The sequence below is a fragment of the Bombyx mori genome, chromosome 13 (genome assembly GCF_030269925.1).
Source record: "Bombyx mori chromosome 13, ASM3026992v2".
Taxonomy (NCBI): Eukaryota; Metazoa; Arthropoda; class Insecta; order Lepidoptera; family Bombycidae; genus Bombyx; species Bombyx mori.
In genome coordinates this window covers 7,680,630-7,698,130 of record NC_085119.1, presented here as the reverse complement: position 1 = coordinate 7,698,130, position 17,501 = coordinate 7,680,630, and the positions used below count along the sequence as shown (strand labels likewise).

Genomic DNA, 17,501 nt, shown 5'->3' with positions numbered 1-17,501 from the left:
TTCATTTTCACCGTTCAATGCCCGAAATAATGTTTTATGTTCTTTATATTTACAATTTTTTTTTTTATTATACTTATGCTTACGTCTAGTTTTATAAAGGTGTCCTAGTGGTGTCTTAGAATTGGTAAATTCAAAATTTCAATGAAATATGACTTTCTAGTAAAATTTATATTTTACAAAATAATAAGTATCAAAGGCTTATACTATACACATTTTAGAATTAAATTATATTGATAAAATCTTATCTATTACAATATCTTAGTATTAAATTTCACTATGATACCGATAATAATTACAAACCAAAACGGCTAGTACATCAGATTTTATTTCACAATTCATGTTTCCAATTTTATCATAAAATAATTAAAATACACAATTCGTAAATCAGCACTGATTCATGTACAACACGAACATTAAAATGTCTATTGTAAATTCACATTTATCTAGATTCTAGATTAACCAGATTATATTTTACAATTTATTGTAATTGTATCAGGATTTGTCCATTTATTCTTTAAGGTGAAATATGCGTAGTTGCGGTGAATGTCTGGATACACACGCAGATTCTGCAGATCAAGAGGAATTTCCGTTTTCGCCATTGTCTTGGAAGTTATTGACATTCACTGAAAACGGTGCACCAAGACCGTATAAATGCCCACTTGAACTTTCAATATTGTCGTCAAAAAATATCTGTAACAATTAATTTCAAAATTTAAACTCCAAGACTAATGTCGCGTTGTATTTATTGTTTTAAATGATAAACAAATAACTGAACCTATATTAATTTTTATAGAGTAGGTATGTCAAATGATTACCAGGCTCTTTGAATGTGACGTGTGGTTAGTCTATTGCTACTACAGTAAAATTTCTCAAAATAAACAAGACACGATCGGTATATGCCGAATCGAATTACGATCACAAGTCGATCTATCTATAGTAAAGGTATAGCTTTCATTGACATTGTTAATCCTTCATAATGAACTCATTGGTGATCACATGATTGATGAATTTTTTATACTTGCACTAGATGTACCGGAGTACATCAATAGTGTAAATAAAAACGATAATGCCGTCACCAACTTTAACAAACATAGCCACAATTTTACTGTCTCAAGGCCATGGAAAATTCACGCGAGACATATCGCCTTTTCGCATAAAAATTGTATAATTCCCAAAAATATTCGAAATTGAGTTAATATGCGGATACATTTGGTATCACCAGTATTTTTCTCATAAATACTGTCAAAAGAGCGTAGTTTAGTTTTAGTTTTTTTTTTTGTTTACCTATGTTGTGACTACTATTAACAAAATTAATACATAATTTTTTCATACTTTAAAAGACAGATAATGTAACTGGTAAAAAATAAAAAATAAATATTGCAAATATGATTAATATTAAAAATATTACATGTCAAACCCTTAAAACACTCTCCTGTAAAATTAGTAAGTTTTGAGATTATACAGTTATAATGCGAGAAGACGATATATATTATGGAGGGCAGAGGCAAGGAGAACCATCTTGTATAGGGGACAAGTTGAAAAAGTGTCCACCTGTAAACAGCAAGTTATTGTTGGAAAAATCACCGAAATAGCGCTAGTGCGGGAAGTGGAAATGATATGAATATAGGAGTTTTAAACCGAGTGAAATGTGCTGGATTGAAGTGAAATGTGGTAGTTTATGGTGCTGTTTTTATAGTACATTGTGAAGGCGAAGGCGAGGGGTGGCAAACACGCTGGAGAAAATGTCCAACTTTTCTCCCGCGGGGCACATACTGTTTTTTCTCCTACCAGGCCAAAAGTTCGCGGAGTACCGAACCGAGGTCCAGGGGCGAAGCCCTTGCCAGGGGTAGGGGGAGCAGAACACCCCGTACTCATAAAAAAAACAATTTAACTGTTTTTTTATTTTTAAATAAACTACTACTAATTGAATAAGAACTGTCTGATGAACCCATCTTTGTTTAATACTTCACTATTAAATTTTATTGCCTTTTGTTTATTTCACTTTTACACTTAACACAATATTGCAAATTACCCGAGCACAACAATGGCGGAGAATTTTAGCTGCGTGAGAGCAGACGTAGACACTAACGCGCATGCGCACTTGTACCCAGGAAGGAAAATTTACACTTTCTTCCCTGTACAGCGGGAGGAAAAGTTAGACTTTCTTCCCTGTACAGCGGGACGAAAAGTTACACTTTCTTCCCTGTACAGCGGGACGAAAACCGAACTGTCGGCGTCGGTAGGAGAAAAAATCTTTCCACTTGCTACTATAGCGCCACTTTAATTGGTCCTTTTCAGTGGCCACGTTTTAATGCACTGAGATAGTGCTTACTTCTACCCTCTATGAATGAAAACTATTTCTACGGTTAAATCTCGCGTTTATTATTTTCTGACGTTTCGGATACTTTGAAATTTAAAAGCAATCTTTACTGATTATAGGGCAAGTTGGTACGACCGCCCTGCCTATTTATACCGTGAAGCAGTAATACGTTTCTGTTTGAGGGGTGGGGCAGACCTTGTACTGTATAAACTGAGACTTTTTTTATTGCTTAGATGGGTGGAAGAGCTCACAGCTCCCCTGATGTTATATGGTTGCTGAAGCCCATAGCACCCATCTACAACATAAATGTGCCACCCACTTTGAGATATAAGTTCTAAGGTCTCAGTATAGTTACAACGGCTGCCCCACCCTTCAAACCGAAACGCATCACTGCTTCACGTCAGAAACAGGCAGGGTGGTGGCACCTACCCGTGCGGACTCACAAGTGGTCCTACCATCAGTATTTACGCAAATTATAATTTTGCGGGTTTGATTTTTATTACACGATGTTATTCCTTTACCGTGGAAGTCAATCGTGAACATTTGTTGAGTACGTATTTCATTAGAAAAATTGGTACCCGCCTGAGATTCGATCACCGGTGCATCACTCAACACTAATGCACCAGACGTCTTATCCTTTAGGCCACAACAACTTAAGACTTTAAAACACACGTCTCTCAAGTAGGTGGCAGCATTTACGTTGCAGATATAAATGGGCTCTGATAACCACCAAACACCTGGTCCCACCCATCTTAGCAATAAAAAGCAGTAAATTAATTGATAAATTCAATAAAATATTAAAACCTTTTTGATTTTGAAAAAAGCCATTCCAGTTAGGTGTGAATCAGAACCAGCTTGATGCTGAGGTCCCACTCGACGCAACTCCAGCTGGTCAGCAACTTCTTGCAATCCACCCTTTAAATTCTTGCACAGCTTCATCAAATACTAAAGTAAACAATATTTATAAATCTCAAAAATTATTTTAGTTAAGTTTTTGAAGTGAAACTTCCTTATCGGCGTTGGAAAAAAATTTACCGTCACATTTTTCGGTTACGCGTCACATTTTTCCGTTACGCGCCATCTTTTAATTAACGGCTGTATGTTCTGAAGTATGGATGCGCATTTGAGAAACCGACCTCATGTCTCAAGGTGGGTCACGGAATACATTTTGTAATTGCAATAATCCCAGGTAACCCACTTAATATCACGTGGACCGTGCTATTATTGTTATTACGTAAAATAATAGGAAGAAAAGTACCAGGGTATTATGATATCAAAGAGATGTATTATTATAACTTTACTCTGACGTACAGCCTTCTTTATTAATTAACGGCTGTATGTTCTGAAGTATGGATTCCGATTTGAGAAATTGACCTCATGTCTCCAGGTGGATTACGGAAATCATTTTGTAATTCCAATAATCTCAGGGAGCCCACTTAATAATATCACGTGGACCGTGCTATTTATTACTGTTATTACGTAAAATAATAGGAAGAAAAGTACCAGGGTATTATGATAGCAAAGAGATTTATTAATAATTAACGGCGGTATGTTCTGAAGCATGGTTTCGGATTTGAGAAATCGACCTCATGTCTCAAGGTGGGTCAAACTTCACGAACCTCAGGAACCCCATTTAACACCACGTGGACCGTGCTATTATTATTAATTTATAGGAAGAAAAGTACCAGGGTATTATGATATCAAAGAGATGTATTATTAAAATGCTGTAATAATCTTAGTAGCAAAAAGGTAAAGTGAAATAATTGTATTATTTGTATTCATGTCTATGATAATAAAATCCTTTTGTTTAAACTTTATCTAATTTAACTTTATTTAACCAATTTCTAGAAAGTTGCATGTAGATCATTTTTCGAAAAATAAGGCCATAAACAAGTTTCACTTCTTACGTGTGTACACTAGTACACGCACACATTTTTATTTTTTAAATACCTTTGAAGAATGAAAAAGCTTAAAAGTTAATGGCTAGTAGCTAACTTGGCTCATGAGCATCGACAATGCCAGGGACACAAACAAACTACTAAATAACATTAAAAAATCTATTTTAAATGTCATTTAGATAAGGATGACATGTCCATACTCAATTCTCATGTTCAATTTAGATTATTAACATAAACTTTTTACTTATATTTTATGCACTCACTTTAACATCGTAAACAGTTGGAAAATACAGTCGAAGACTCTCAAAAAAGTCATTCTCATCTTGCGGTAGGTTCTGATCTGTTAGCAATTTTAATAAATAGCCAAAGTCATATCCAGAGTGGAAACTAAGCCACTTTATGTTGTCAATGAGTACAAGACCTGTAGAAGAAAAATAAATTATGGTTGAGGTGGAATTGAGAAGATTAATTTTTAACTAGGAGCCTATTGTGTCGATTAATACCTTTGCTTTGATCAACGTTTTTTTAATTGTATAGCAGTATACCATCCTATGAAGGCAGTTCCTCATTCATAGATAAATTTTATTTATATAGGGAGTATTTATTTTCTCAGGTAGCTCCGGTTATTATAGATTCAAATTGTCAGTTTGGCAGCTAATTTATTAGTATGTCTTTACAAGTTTCCTTTTTTTTTTTTTTTTTTTTTTTTTTTTCCACAGGAGAAAATCGCCGGATCCCCACCCGCGCGGCAGGTGGGGTATGTGGGAGTTGAACCTCACTAAAAACTCCTGCCGCTCACAACCGGCGCCCTACCTCGGACCGGGCCGGAGCCCAGTCGGGGCTATTGAAACGGCGGGACAGGGTTGACGCAGAGCACATTACATCCATCCCACCGTCCCACGGACGCCGGACCGGTGGCCGCCAGCGAAACGACCACCGGTTCCCTCGTTCAGCGGGCCGAGAGCCCGCTTTGATGGCGCCGCGTTACACCTTCCCCCAGAGCGGTCGGGGGAACGCGGTCTGCCATCACCCGGCTTCCTATTGCGGGTGAGCGTGCAAGCACGCCACCCTACGTCTGGGTCTCTCCCCGCACAAAACGGGTGGGACCCCTAGCTCTTAGGGGGCCAGGTCACGGATACGACCCCGGTCCCGACCCCCTGCTCGGCGGCGGCGGGTTTCTGCGTAGTGAGGAGAGCTTTCCCTCACTCGCCCCGCCGCCTCCTTCTGCGAGATGGTGCACTCGCAGAAGTCGAGCATAGCCTTCCATGACTCATCGCTGCCAAGCATCGACGCCACGACGCCAGGCAGCGACAAGTCAGGTCCTATCTTTGCGACCAGGACACGGCGCTGCACCTCCCAAGCGGGGCAGACAGCGAGCGTATGCTCCGCCGTGTCCAGGTCGTGTCCACAATGGTGACACCTCGTCGTCGGCTCAGCCCCTATCCGGCGCAGGTACTTCCCGAAGCATCCGTGCCCGGTCAGCACCTGCACCAGACGAAAGGTGAGACGTCCTTCGCCACGATTCACCCAGTCATCAAAGACCGGGTAAACCGCCTCGACGGTCCGTAGCCCCCACGTGGGGTTGGCCAATCGCCTCGACCACGACTCGAGCACGGACCGCCGAGAATGGGCCTTCCGCGCCCTCAGCTCACTCTCGGGGACACGCGCCACGCCCCGAGCACGGAGCTCGCTGCGCCACCGATAGTCGGCAGCGAGCGACTCCGCCTCCAGCTCCCATGGCGGCGTCCCCGCCAAAACACACGCCGCCTCGAAGGAGACGGTGCGATACCCGCGGATGACCCTGATGGCAACGGTGCGCTGCGGCCGGCGCAGAAACCGAGCCATAGTGGCCCGGTTGCGCGGCTCAGCCCACACAGGTGCACCGTACAGGGCCATCGATCGCACCACCCCCGCGTAGAGGCGGCGCACAACCTGATCCGGTCCCCCAATATTCGGGAGCAGCCGGCTCAAAGAACCGGCCGTCCCCATCAATCGGGGGACCAGCTCCGCAAAGTGAGCACGAAAAGCCCACCGGCTGTCCAACACGAGGCCGAGGTACTTCAACTGCACCCCGACCCCTATCCGGACGCCTCCAACCACGATGTGGGTGTCAACTGGTGGCGCCCTCCGCGGCCCGTGAAACCACAGAGCCTCGGATTTACTGAGCGCCACGTCGAGACCCAGACTCCTTATCCTTCCGACGACGAGGGCCACTCCCGCTGTGGCGAGACGGGCAGACTCCCTAAAATCATCCCCCCGGGCCACGACCAACGTGTCGTCCGCGTAACAAATAACGCGGAGGCCCGGGAGGAGGGCGCCCCTCAGCACCCAGTCGTACCCGATATTCCACAAGAGGGGGCCGAGAACCGACCCCTGCGGAACACCACGCACGACCGGAAAGCGATGAAGGGTCCCACCGTACCCGGTACATACGACCGACCTGGCCCCCAAATAGGACCCAACCAGCCGGCGGAGGTAGAGGGGCACTCCATGCCTCTCCAGTGCCCCCCCTATCACGGTCCAGGTTACAAGTTTCCTTGGTACGTCTTTGTAGTTTTATAAACTTCCTTCTTCACAATAGTCATATTATTATGTAGATTTAATAGATTGATCAACATATCAAATAATAGAAAGTAAGTTAAGCATTGAATAATAAGAACAAAAATAATATTAAGTTGTACACAATTTTATAATCAAACTAAATATATTTTAAGCAAACAAAGCCACACTATTTAACGTAAACAGTATGAAATTTTACACTTCTATCACTTATTTGAAACAAATTTGAAAGTGAACAGGAAGTAGGTAAATTTACTAGTGTCATATTTTACCTGAAGACATAAGGAGTTCAGCGAATTCCAATGGCTCTATACCATCTTCTTCATGTTTTCTGAACTGTAGACCTGAGTTTTGTAATAGGTCTATAGAGTCTTGCGCATACATATCTTCTCTGAAATTAATGTTACAAATTACTGCTAAAATCAAATTAACAACTTAATGTTTGTCTAGTCTATATGTTTTCTGTATTATCTATATCAATGGGTTATTTATTACTATTTCCCATTAGTAGGCATTTATGTATCTAAACATACTTCTATTTAAAAATATATGAAACAAATAAGCTCTTCCTACTTACTGTAGATTGAATTTAAAGTTGAATTGCCAAGTTGTATAACCAGGTGGTGTCTTTCCATTTTCATCCATGAAGGTCAAGCCTAACTGTATTATTCTCAAAAGGTCAACATTACACCTAAAAAAGGGTTAGTTTCAAATTACATAATACATACATATGAGGCATTCCTACAGGGTGTGTTTAATTCATTTAAGAAGCCAAAACATAACTAGACTTAAAGTAAGCAATAGACTATTTGTTTACTAAGCTAATTTGTCACTTGTGTAAAAATGTTGTAAACCGACAAATTCATATAAAGGCAGTATAAGCAGGCAGCCGCTAACCATGTTTCTCGGGTATTGGATTCCATGTACTAATTAGATTTTAACTGAATTATGTTGTTCAAATGTTTTAATTTTTTTATTATTATACATATCAATCAAGGTGTTAAAACCTAATGGGTTTAAGCGACATTTTTGAAACTTTACAAGAGACCTGTTTAAATTTATAATTTGAAAAAGAAACATAAATAAAACCTTCTTCAGCTCTTTTAATGGTGTAAACATAATTGAAGTTTAATTCCACCAAATTAACCAAATAAAATTGACCTTTAATTAGAAAGATAAAAGTCACATATTATGCAAAATGTCATTTAAACCAAATAGCCTTTCCCCCCTCTATATGTAATGCTATTATTTTGTGAATCAACACCATTATCATTACAAATCTTCATTTTTAGTACTTACAGTACCAAGTCACAGGCTTCAAGTCAAATTATTACAATACAAAGCTATTTACACCTGTTTTTTTAGTGTAGATGAATATCCATGGCCCTGTGTCAAGTGATTACTGAAGTTTAGCTTTAGCACCAATGTATATCAGACAAAATTTTATTTGTCTGGTTTTATCTTCACCAGATACATTTTCTTCATCAGCATAACATACACAATCAAGCAACAAAGTTACCTACTTTTCAATATAACATTTTACATATATTTCAACATTTTTTCTCACCTTAGTAATTGATACTGATAGTCAGCTGTCGATCTAAATTCTCCAATTGGTCGTGCAACTACTCCTGGAAATTCTGTATCCATAGCTACCCAATGATACTTTTGGACTACCTTTTAAAAAATAAAACACAATTACTTCATGATTATGGAATTATGCTTTAGATTTAATAAAAACTTCTAAATACCTGTCTGATTATCTGGAATTCTTCATGCAAATTGTGATTCCAAACATCTTTTATACCACAATCACTGCCCCCTGGAAGTGATATGGAACCAAAACTTGCGGACGGCATCTAAAAACATGTAAGGCCACGTAAAGTAAAACAAATTTTCAATAAATTTCAAAGTTGTTTACACAATACATGACACTATTTACATTTTAATTCTAATAGGAGTTATTTACCTTGTATCGTTTATCCGTTTCCAAACGAGAAGAATTATCTGTTTTTTTCGACGCCGTGGTTTTCGATTTATTTTGTGTATTTTGAACGAACTAAGCGCCAGTGCTAGGCCTTTTAAAACATCCACTACAGGTTATCAATGAACATTGAATATTGCTGTGGTATTAATTTGAATACATTTCGTGGAAATATTGAGTCACATGATAAAATTATAGGTTTTTTTTCGCTAATTTTATTACATGAATGATTTAAAACACAAATGCATTGCATAAAAATAATAAATAAAATGATCTACAAAATACAGATTACAAATAATGAATAGGAAATAGGAATAGGTACTACTTTTTTTAAGGGAGTTTATGACCTGGTAACTAAGAACTTTGGGTCAAGCCTTACTTTAATTTATATCGTTATTTTTTTGAAAAATGAAAATATGGAGTGAAATTAAATGAATATGATTAATTTGAGATATTAATCCACTGGAATGAAATTAAATGAAATGAGATGAGATGTTATGTTATGAAAGATAATCTCATTAAAATTGTGGTTATTTACTGAGACTTTTTCAGTGGCCTTTTTGGAAGATCCCGATATGCTACGTCTAGGGCTCACCGAATTTGGCCCCTTTTATTTTGATTTTCGGATTTTTTTATTTTAATTATTTGTTGGTCGTTTGTTCGTTAATGTTCGAATGTAAAAATTGTTTGTTCGTCTTTTATTTATTTATAATTAATTAAACGAATGATCACCCTTAAGTTAGCCCCTCTCACTAGATATCTTATTTTTATCGCCCAGATTAATTAATTTTTTATCAATTTTTGTTTGTTCGGCGACAATTGTTGATTATTCGATCATAAAAACAATTCAATTCTCAATTATTAATTATTTTATATCTAATAAGCAAACCATCACCTCACGCCTACATTGCGCATGCGCCGGTTCTGCCAGTCAGCTGGCAATGGCCGTATTTACTACATAGACCTTTAAAGTAGGGACACGACATATTGTTCTATACGTACAATTGCTTATATAAATAGCACCCATTTTGAAGGCACATACATAAACATATATCTATCTCGTTCTTACTCAGCACTTTAACTCGCAGGAAAACAATATAACAGTATTTCAGTGCGTACATAAAATGAAACATGAATATACGTAAATGTCTAATGAGGCCGAAAATCCGCCGTGTTGAGCGCACCAAATGTCATTGTCACGTCAGTTCGGCCGTCTGTTTTGGGCATAGACCTATATAGTAGGGACACGACATATTGTTCTATACGTACAATTGCTTATATAAATAGCACCCATTTTGAAGGCACACACATAAACATATATCTATCTCGTTCTTACTCAGCACTTTAACTCGCAGGAAAACAATATAACAGTATTTCAGTGCGTACATAAAATGAAACATGAATATACGTAAATGTCTCCGTCTCCGTCTAATGAGGCCGAAAATCCGCCATGTTTAGCGCGCCAAATGTCATTGTCACGTCAGTTCGGCCGTCTGTTTTGGGTTGTACATTATTTATTGACTTTGATATCGATTTAATATGATTGCTTATATAAAATTTCTAATTTTATCATGCTTAAAACATACAAAAATAATTAAAACATTTTTTATAGGATCTCAAGAAGGTCGATGCCCCAAAACTATTATCTATATATATTTAAATTCATTATGGAGCCCTCATCCGAAACATAGATTATACACTTAATAATATATTTGAATCCGAAATATCGGACACCATTTTTCGGTCGGAATCTATTCATCATGACACTAATCATAAATACCTCTTTAAAATATGTCATCAAAACATATTTAGACATTCTGTTTAGATATTTCGGGAAAAAGGCTACCGACAAAATCTCTTCGGAACTATTTAAATAAAATAGTTTTATTCCGCAGTGAGTAAAACACTATTGTAAATTCGTTTTGAATCACATCACCTGCACCTTCCTTGAGGTGCACTGCGGTAGTCTGTTACGGACTTTAGAGTCAGCAAAACAATTAAAATAGATTGTAATAGTCTAAGAAAAACACGTACTCAAAATACGATAACATTCAGCATGTTAGAAATGGGCTGATGGCACTGTACTATGCCATATCTTTATGTTTTGCGTCAAACGACAACTTTATAAAATCGGTGTAGCAAATTTTAAAAATCGTCATATCGTTTACTTGGAAAATTTGAAGTACGAACTCGTCTTAGATTTCACATAATATCTAAATCACATCATCTTTGCACATAACAATAAACTTAATTCCTATTAAAGTATAAATTCTACAAATACATTCATACTCAACAATATTTAAAATAAAATAAGCCAAGAACGTTCATCGATAAAACCTACTAACATTAAAATCTTCTGGGCAGCACTAAAACCGCCATGTTTTGTGGCCAGATGACGTCACAGTGGCACGAATTTTTTGTTGACGTTTCATTTCCATAGGTTTCCTACTTCAGTGGTTTTGGGTTGTACATTATTTATTGACTTTGATATCGATTTAATATGATTGCTTATATAAAATTTCTTATTTTATCATGCTTAAAACATACAAAAATAATAATTAAAACGTATTTTATAGGATCCCAAGAAAGTCGATGCCCCAAAACTATTATCTATAAATATATTTAAATTCATTATGGAGCACTCATCCGAAAAATCGGACTCAATTTTTCGGTCGGAATCTATTGATCATGACACTAATCATAAATACCTAATATGAGAGGTTAATAAAATGTGTCATTAAAACATATTTAGACATTCTGTTTAGATATTTCGGGAAAAAGGTTACCGAAAAAATCTCTCTTCGGAACTATTTAAATAAAAAAGTTTTATTCCGTAGCGAGTAAAGCGCTTTTGTAAATTCGTTAATTTTTTTTATAATTAAGTGATTTTAGAGAGAACGTCACAAGGAATGACGTTTGTAATTAAATAAATGTTCTGTAGGTCATTGAAGAAATGGAGACATTTCCTTATTGGTAGACACTTTAAGTTGGTAACTGACCAACGCTCGGTTTCTTTTATGTTTAATATGAAACATTCAAGTAAGATAAAGAATGAAAAGATTCCACAATGGCGTACGCTTCTTTTTCAATGGCGGAATGGTTTTGTTCGCTTGAATTTAACGTTCTTGAGAAAAACGCCACTGGTCTAGAATTTTGCGTAAGTACTGCTGCAATGGAATGATCGGAAGCGTCAGTTTCCACTGTAAAAGGTATATTTTCATCAATTGCATGTATAGAAGACTTTGCGATATCATTTTTCAAGCTTTCGAAACATTTAATTTGCTCGCTTGTGAGTGGAAAAATCGTCGTATTAGCAAGTGAGTGGATCCGTTCAGAAAATTTTGGAATCCACTTAGAATAATGTGCGAACATGCCGAGTGTCCTTCTTAAGGTCGGTAAATCGCTTGGTGGAGGTAAATTAATCAGTGGCTTGAGTCGCTCATTGTCAGGTTTAATTATTTGGTTTTGAATATTATAGCCTAGAATATTAATTGACTTTTGAGAAAATTTGCATTTTTGTATACTCAGTGTTAAACCGTATTTCTTTGCGGCATTCATAAAACTTTCTAAGTTATGATCGTGTTCTTCAAGAGTACGGCCAGAAATAGTTATATCATCAAGATACGCATATGTGTTTTGAAGCTTCTCTTTTCTTATAATCCAATCGATTGTTCGCTGGAAGCTCGAAACACCATTTGTTACTCCAAAAGGAATACGCCTGAATTGGTACAAATTTCCCAGTGCTTCAAAAGCGGTAAATTTCCTTTCTTCGGGTAGTATAGGTACTTGATGGTACGCATTTTTCAGGTCTATTAGGCTGAAAAATGTATTCTTTGCCACTTTCGAAACTAAGTCCTCAATGTTTGGTAAAGGGTACGCGTCGAGTTCTGTGTAACGATTAATTGTCTGAGAGTAATCAATTACAAGGCGTTTTTTATGAGTTTCGCTTTTTGTTATTAGTACTTGGGCCCTCCACGGTGATTTACTTTCTTCAATCACGCCCTCTGCTATAAGGTTTCTGATTTCTTCTTTAATAAATTCACTATCCTCTTTGTTGTGCCTTCGAGACTTTATAGCAATAGGTTTGCAGTTGGGAGATACATTCGCAAAAAGCGGTACAGCTGGTACTGATGCTTCAGCTACGTTACATACTTGAAGTGGATGTTTTGGCCCACCGAAAGAGAACTCTAGCGATGAATGTTCTTCGAGGACGTCATGGCCGATAATTATATCAGCACAAAGATTTTTCACGATAAGAAGATTCACATTATCATATCTATGATTTCCGATTTTCAGGGTTTGCCAAGTTTGACCTTCTACTTGTGAAGTATAATTAAGAGAGGCCATAGAAATAGTCTGATTGCAGGATTTACTTTTTAACCCGCATAGTCTTGCAAAGTTGTCATTTATAAAACTGATGGAGCTGCCGGTGTCGAGAAGTGCTTCTGCTCTTATTCCTCGAATATAAGCGGGTACAGTAGCTTTACGTAATGAAGAAGGTGACGCTGCTGTGATACAAGCGGAAAGATCTTCAGTACCTACTACCACAGAATTTGTAGATTTAGAAGAGCTTCTACAAACAGTGGCAAAGTGCCCCTTCTTGTTACAGAGTTGACAAGTCTTTTCAAAGGCAGGGCAGTTCTTACGAGGATGTATTTGACCCCCACAAAAGAAACATTTATGCCGTCGAGGATTATTAACAGAAGAGCAAGTCTCGTTGTGCAGAGTTTGTGATTTCGAAGAGACTAATGTTGGTTCTTTTGGAGCAACAGCATTTAAAGAGACAGTATTGAAGTTTTGAGAGTTGATCTCTGCAGTTTCTAGAGAGAGTGCTTGGTTGTAAGCTTGATCAAGTGTTAGACTTAAGTTTTCTAAAAGCCTTTGTCTGATTTTATGCGATGATATACCGGATATGAAAGCATCGCGTACGCTATCGTTTTTGTTTGTTTCTGCATCAACAGCCACAAAATCACAATCTTTGGAAAGTAGTTTGAAAGCTTGTAAATACGTGACAAAAAAAAAAAAAAAAAAAAAAAAAAAAAAAAAAAAAAAAAAAAAAAAAAAAAAAAAAAAAAAAAAAAAAAAAAAAAAAAAAAAAAAAAAAAAAAATTATCACGCGGTCCCTTGATAACTTTAAAATTTGAATCACTCTCAATTGAGAGTGATTCAAATGGTGCGGCGCACCTACCTTGAGGTGCGCTGCGGTAGTATGTTACGGACTTTAGGTCACCAACACAATTAAAATAAATTGTAATAGAGCGGCACTTAAGTAATCTAAGAAAAACACGTACTCTTATTTTGATATCCAAAACAGCATAACTACCATGCTAACGTTTTATTGCCGACATAAAGCTTTCATCCCTTTCTGGCATATACACAAGTGCGAGCGAGACGGCAACATACGAAACGACGATAACATTTAGCATGCTAGAAATGAGCAGATGGCACTGTACTACGCCCATGGAGTTAATAAGTACCTAGTAACTCCATGACTACGCCATATGCATATGTTTTGCGGTCACTGAGTTGTCAAACGACAACATTATAAAATCAGTGTAGCAACTTTTAAAAATCGTCATATTGTTTACTTGTCTTAGATTTTACACATTTAAATCACATCATCTTTGCACATAACAATATACTTACCTCCTATTAAAGTATAAATTCTACAAGTAATTAATACTCAACAATATTTAAAATAAAAAGAGCCAAGAACGTTTATCGATAAAACCTAAAAACATTAAAATCTTCGAGGCAACACTTAAGCCGAATTTACATTACGAAATTAGTGGCGTGAAATTAATTTCGTGACATTAGTTTTACCAACAGTTTCACGTGTAATTTAATACTTTCGTAATGCATGCATTAGTTTCATGCATGGAAATTAGTTTCGTGCCCTGCGCGATTTTTTGGTGAAATTAATGTCATGCAACTAATTTCATAGTGTAAACGCGACGTGAAACTAATGTCGCGAAAGGGCCTGCGCTATGCGGACGTGTGTATTGTTAGTTCGGACGCGTTTCAAACGTTGAAAATGGCAAACCAACGATGGAGTACAGATAAAAATATAGATCTTATTAATGAATATCAGCGACAACGGTGTCTCTGGGACCCGAAACGTAGGTAAAAAAGCAAAATTATATTAACTCGTTCGATAATAGTTTTTATAACTCTCAGGATCTTGATCTGCTAATTCAGAGACTAACTTCATTGCACCTAAATGCCTTCTTGTTGACCATCCTCGAATCTACCAACCTTTTTTTTCTTGATAGTCTTTTTTTAAGTTTATAGGTATATAAACATTTCTTTAGCTACATTGAATATAGCATATAGCATAGAATTTAGCTTTGATGGTGATGGCGCCATGGTTACTGCGATACTGTGGATTTCGCGACACTAATTTTTTGACGAAATTACTTTCGCATATATCGAAACTACTTTCGTGAAACTGAGCTCAACATGCATGACACTAATTTCGTAATGTAAACTCGGCATAAAACCGCCATGTTTAGCGGCCAGATGACGTCACAGTGGCACGCATTTTCTGTTGACGTTTCATTTCCATAGTCCGTATCACGAGTCCTGTCCGCAGCCAAAAATAGAACTAATTATTTTGGTCAGCCATGTTGTTTGTTATTGTTACTGTCCAGTGCTGTTACTGTGTTCGGTTGTTGTTAAGATTTTTATTTATTTCCCTGATATAAAGTGTTCTATACAATGTCTAAAGTGATAAAAAGTGGTGGCCGAGAAATGATACTGCAAGTAATGGCGTTTTGTGAAGCAGAACAGCAAAATAAAGGACTTTTGATACCATTAGACAATGTACGCAAGAGAGTTGCTGCCATTACAGGTACATACCAATTTAGTATTGCTAGCTAATGTGTTTTGCTATTCGATTTGGATTTTATTTTGTAAGAAAATTTTAAATTTTGATTTTTCAAATTTGGTTTCTTGCTATTACTATCAGCACTTTGTATACTATTTTACTACACAAATTATGACATTAGGGTTTTATTTATTTAAAATTTATCATTTGTTTTTTAGTTTTATCAATAATCTAGGACACTAGACTTTTTATTGAGCAAAGGAAGACAAACGAGCAGACGACATACACGACATACAAACGGCATATACAGCTAACTACCACTGATAAAAAATAAGTTTACTAAATAAAGGCTAATATGGTTTTTAAAAAAATCCAGGTGTGTCTGAGAAAACCGTATCAAGAATAATACCAGAAGGAAAGACTGCTGCAAGTACTTCAAAAAATATTGTTACACCAGGGAAGAGTCGTCCACGTCCAAATAAGATAATTGTAGATGATTTTGATATTTGTGCTATTCGCCATAAAATTCACCAATTGCATGCTGTAAAAAAGGAACTGCCGACATTAAACAAATTACTTGCAGTGTTGAAACAAGACATTAATTTTAAAGGAAGTCTTACCACATTGCATAGAATATTGAAAAAAAATTGGATTTAAATACAAATGGTGCCAGTCCAAAAGAAAAATATTAATGGAGCGCTCTGACATAATTGTCAGGCGCGCAAAATATAGAAAAAATGCGCAAGAATCGAACCACCGAAAAAAGACCCGTCGTATTCGTAGATGAGACTTATATCTACAGCACATACCAAGTTGTTGACAAAGTGAGGAAGAGCTAGAACTTTTCACTTCAGATTCTGTTGGGAGTAGATGGATAATCGCACATGCTGGTACAGAAAATGGTTTTATTAGTAATGCTTTACTTATTTTTAAATCTCAATCAAAGTCTTCTGATTACCTTGATGACATGAATTCAACCAATTTCCTCAAGTGGATGATTGACAAATTAATTTCAAATTTGTCAGCAAGGTCTCTTGTGGTTATGGATAATGCTTCATACCACTGTACCCAAATAAATAAAGCTCCAACCATGTCAACTTTAAAAGACGAAATGCGTAAGTGGTTGCGAGAAAAGGGTATTTATTTTGAAGAGAGCTGGACAAAACCCGTATTATATCAACTTATAAAACAAAATAAAGGACCGCCTACTTATGCTGTAAATGAACTTTTAAAAAGTCACAATCACGAAGTTTTAAAACTTCCACCGTATCATTGAGATCTAAACCCAATTGAAAAGATATGGAGCCTTGTTAAAAGAGGTGTGGCAGAGAAAAATTTGGAACAAAACCCACAAAACATTGTGAAACTTACAGAAGATGCGTTTGCAAGTGTAACACCAGAAGATTGGGCAATTCAATGTAAGCATGTGGAGCATCTAGAAGATGAATATTTAAAAAACGACGGTCTGATAGACGAAGAAATGGACCGATTGATAATATTTGTGAGCAAGTGATAGCGAAATAGAATCTGATAATGATAGTGATATGAATGTAGATGATCCGAATAGTCCTTGCAGTATGTCTGGAATAACCACAATAGATGACCATAATTATACAATTAACATTTAAAATGTTTTTTCTTTATTTAGTACCGTAGCGTTTGGATATATTTCTGGCTACGCTGTTAACAAAGTTGGCCAGGACCTTAAATGTGAAGTATGCTTTGGAAATATAATGTTAGTATAGATATAGAAAGGTTAGGCCGATATCAAAAAGTTATAATTTTTATTGTGTTTAAATACCTATTACTATAAAATCAGTTTAAATTTAAATTTCTTGGAAATTAAATTATAGCGAATGTAATAGTGCAAGCTAGCAACACTCCATGGCACGTCTGTAGCGCCCCGTCTTCGAG

The 17,501-nt window shown here is 36.9% G+C and overlaps 1 protein-coding gene and 1 long non-coding RNA gene across 2 annotated transcripts; one reads left to right on the top strand and one right to left on the bottom strand.

Annotated features, from left to right (window-relative positions):
• Window positions 1–32: 32 nt before the first annotated feature.
• On the bottom strand, window positions 33–9,108 carry LOC101744510 (CCR4-NOT transcription complex subunit 7). The gene is made up of 8 exons (XM_004927825.4): window positions 8,747–9,108; window positions 8,529–8,636; window positions 8,345–8,454; window positions 7,355–7,468; window positions 7,050–7,168; window positions 4,482–4,639; window positions 3,125–3,265; window positions 33–690 (listed from the first exon to the last, which is right to left on the bottom strand). The coding sequence occupies exons 2-8, from the start codon at window positions 8,634–8,636 to the stop codon at window positions 574–576; spliced, it is 867 nt and encodes a 288-aa protein (XP_004927882.1). The 5' UTR covers window positions 8,747–9,108; the 3' UTR covers window positions 33–573.
• A 4,870-nt stretch (window positions 9,109–13,978) lies between these two features.
• Window positions 13,979–17,217, top strand: LOC110385555 (uncharacterized). Its single transcript, XR_002430823.3, has 2 exons — window positions 13,979–15,611; window positions 15,806–17,217. It is a non-coding gene; the product is annotated as an uncharacterized LOC110385555 (long non-coding RNA).
• Window positions 17,218–17,501: the final 284 nt, after the last annotated feature.

Bases quoted from the DNA above. Each gene is read 5' to 3' on its own strand.
- LOC101744510 (XM_004927825.4), bottom strand. From the start codon at position 8,636: ATGCCGTCCGCAAGTTTTGGTTCCATATCACTTCCAGGGGGCAGTGAT. The intron at 7,469-8,344 runs GTGAGAAAAAAT...ACCCTTTTTTAG, and splicing joins TATCAGTATCAATTACTAAG to GTGTAATGTTGACCTTTTGA. The intron at 4,640-7,049 runs GTAAAATATGAC...TTTCTTCTACAG, and splicing joins TGAACTCCTTATGTCTTCAG to GTCTTGTACTCATTGACAAC.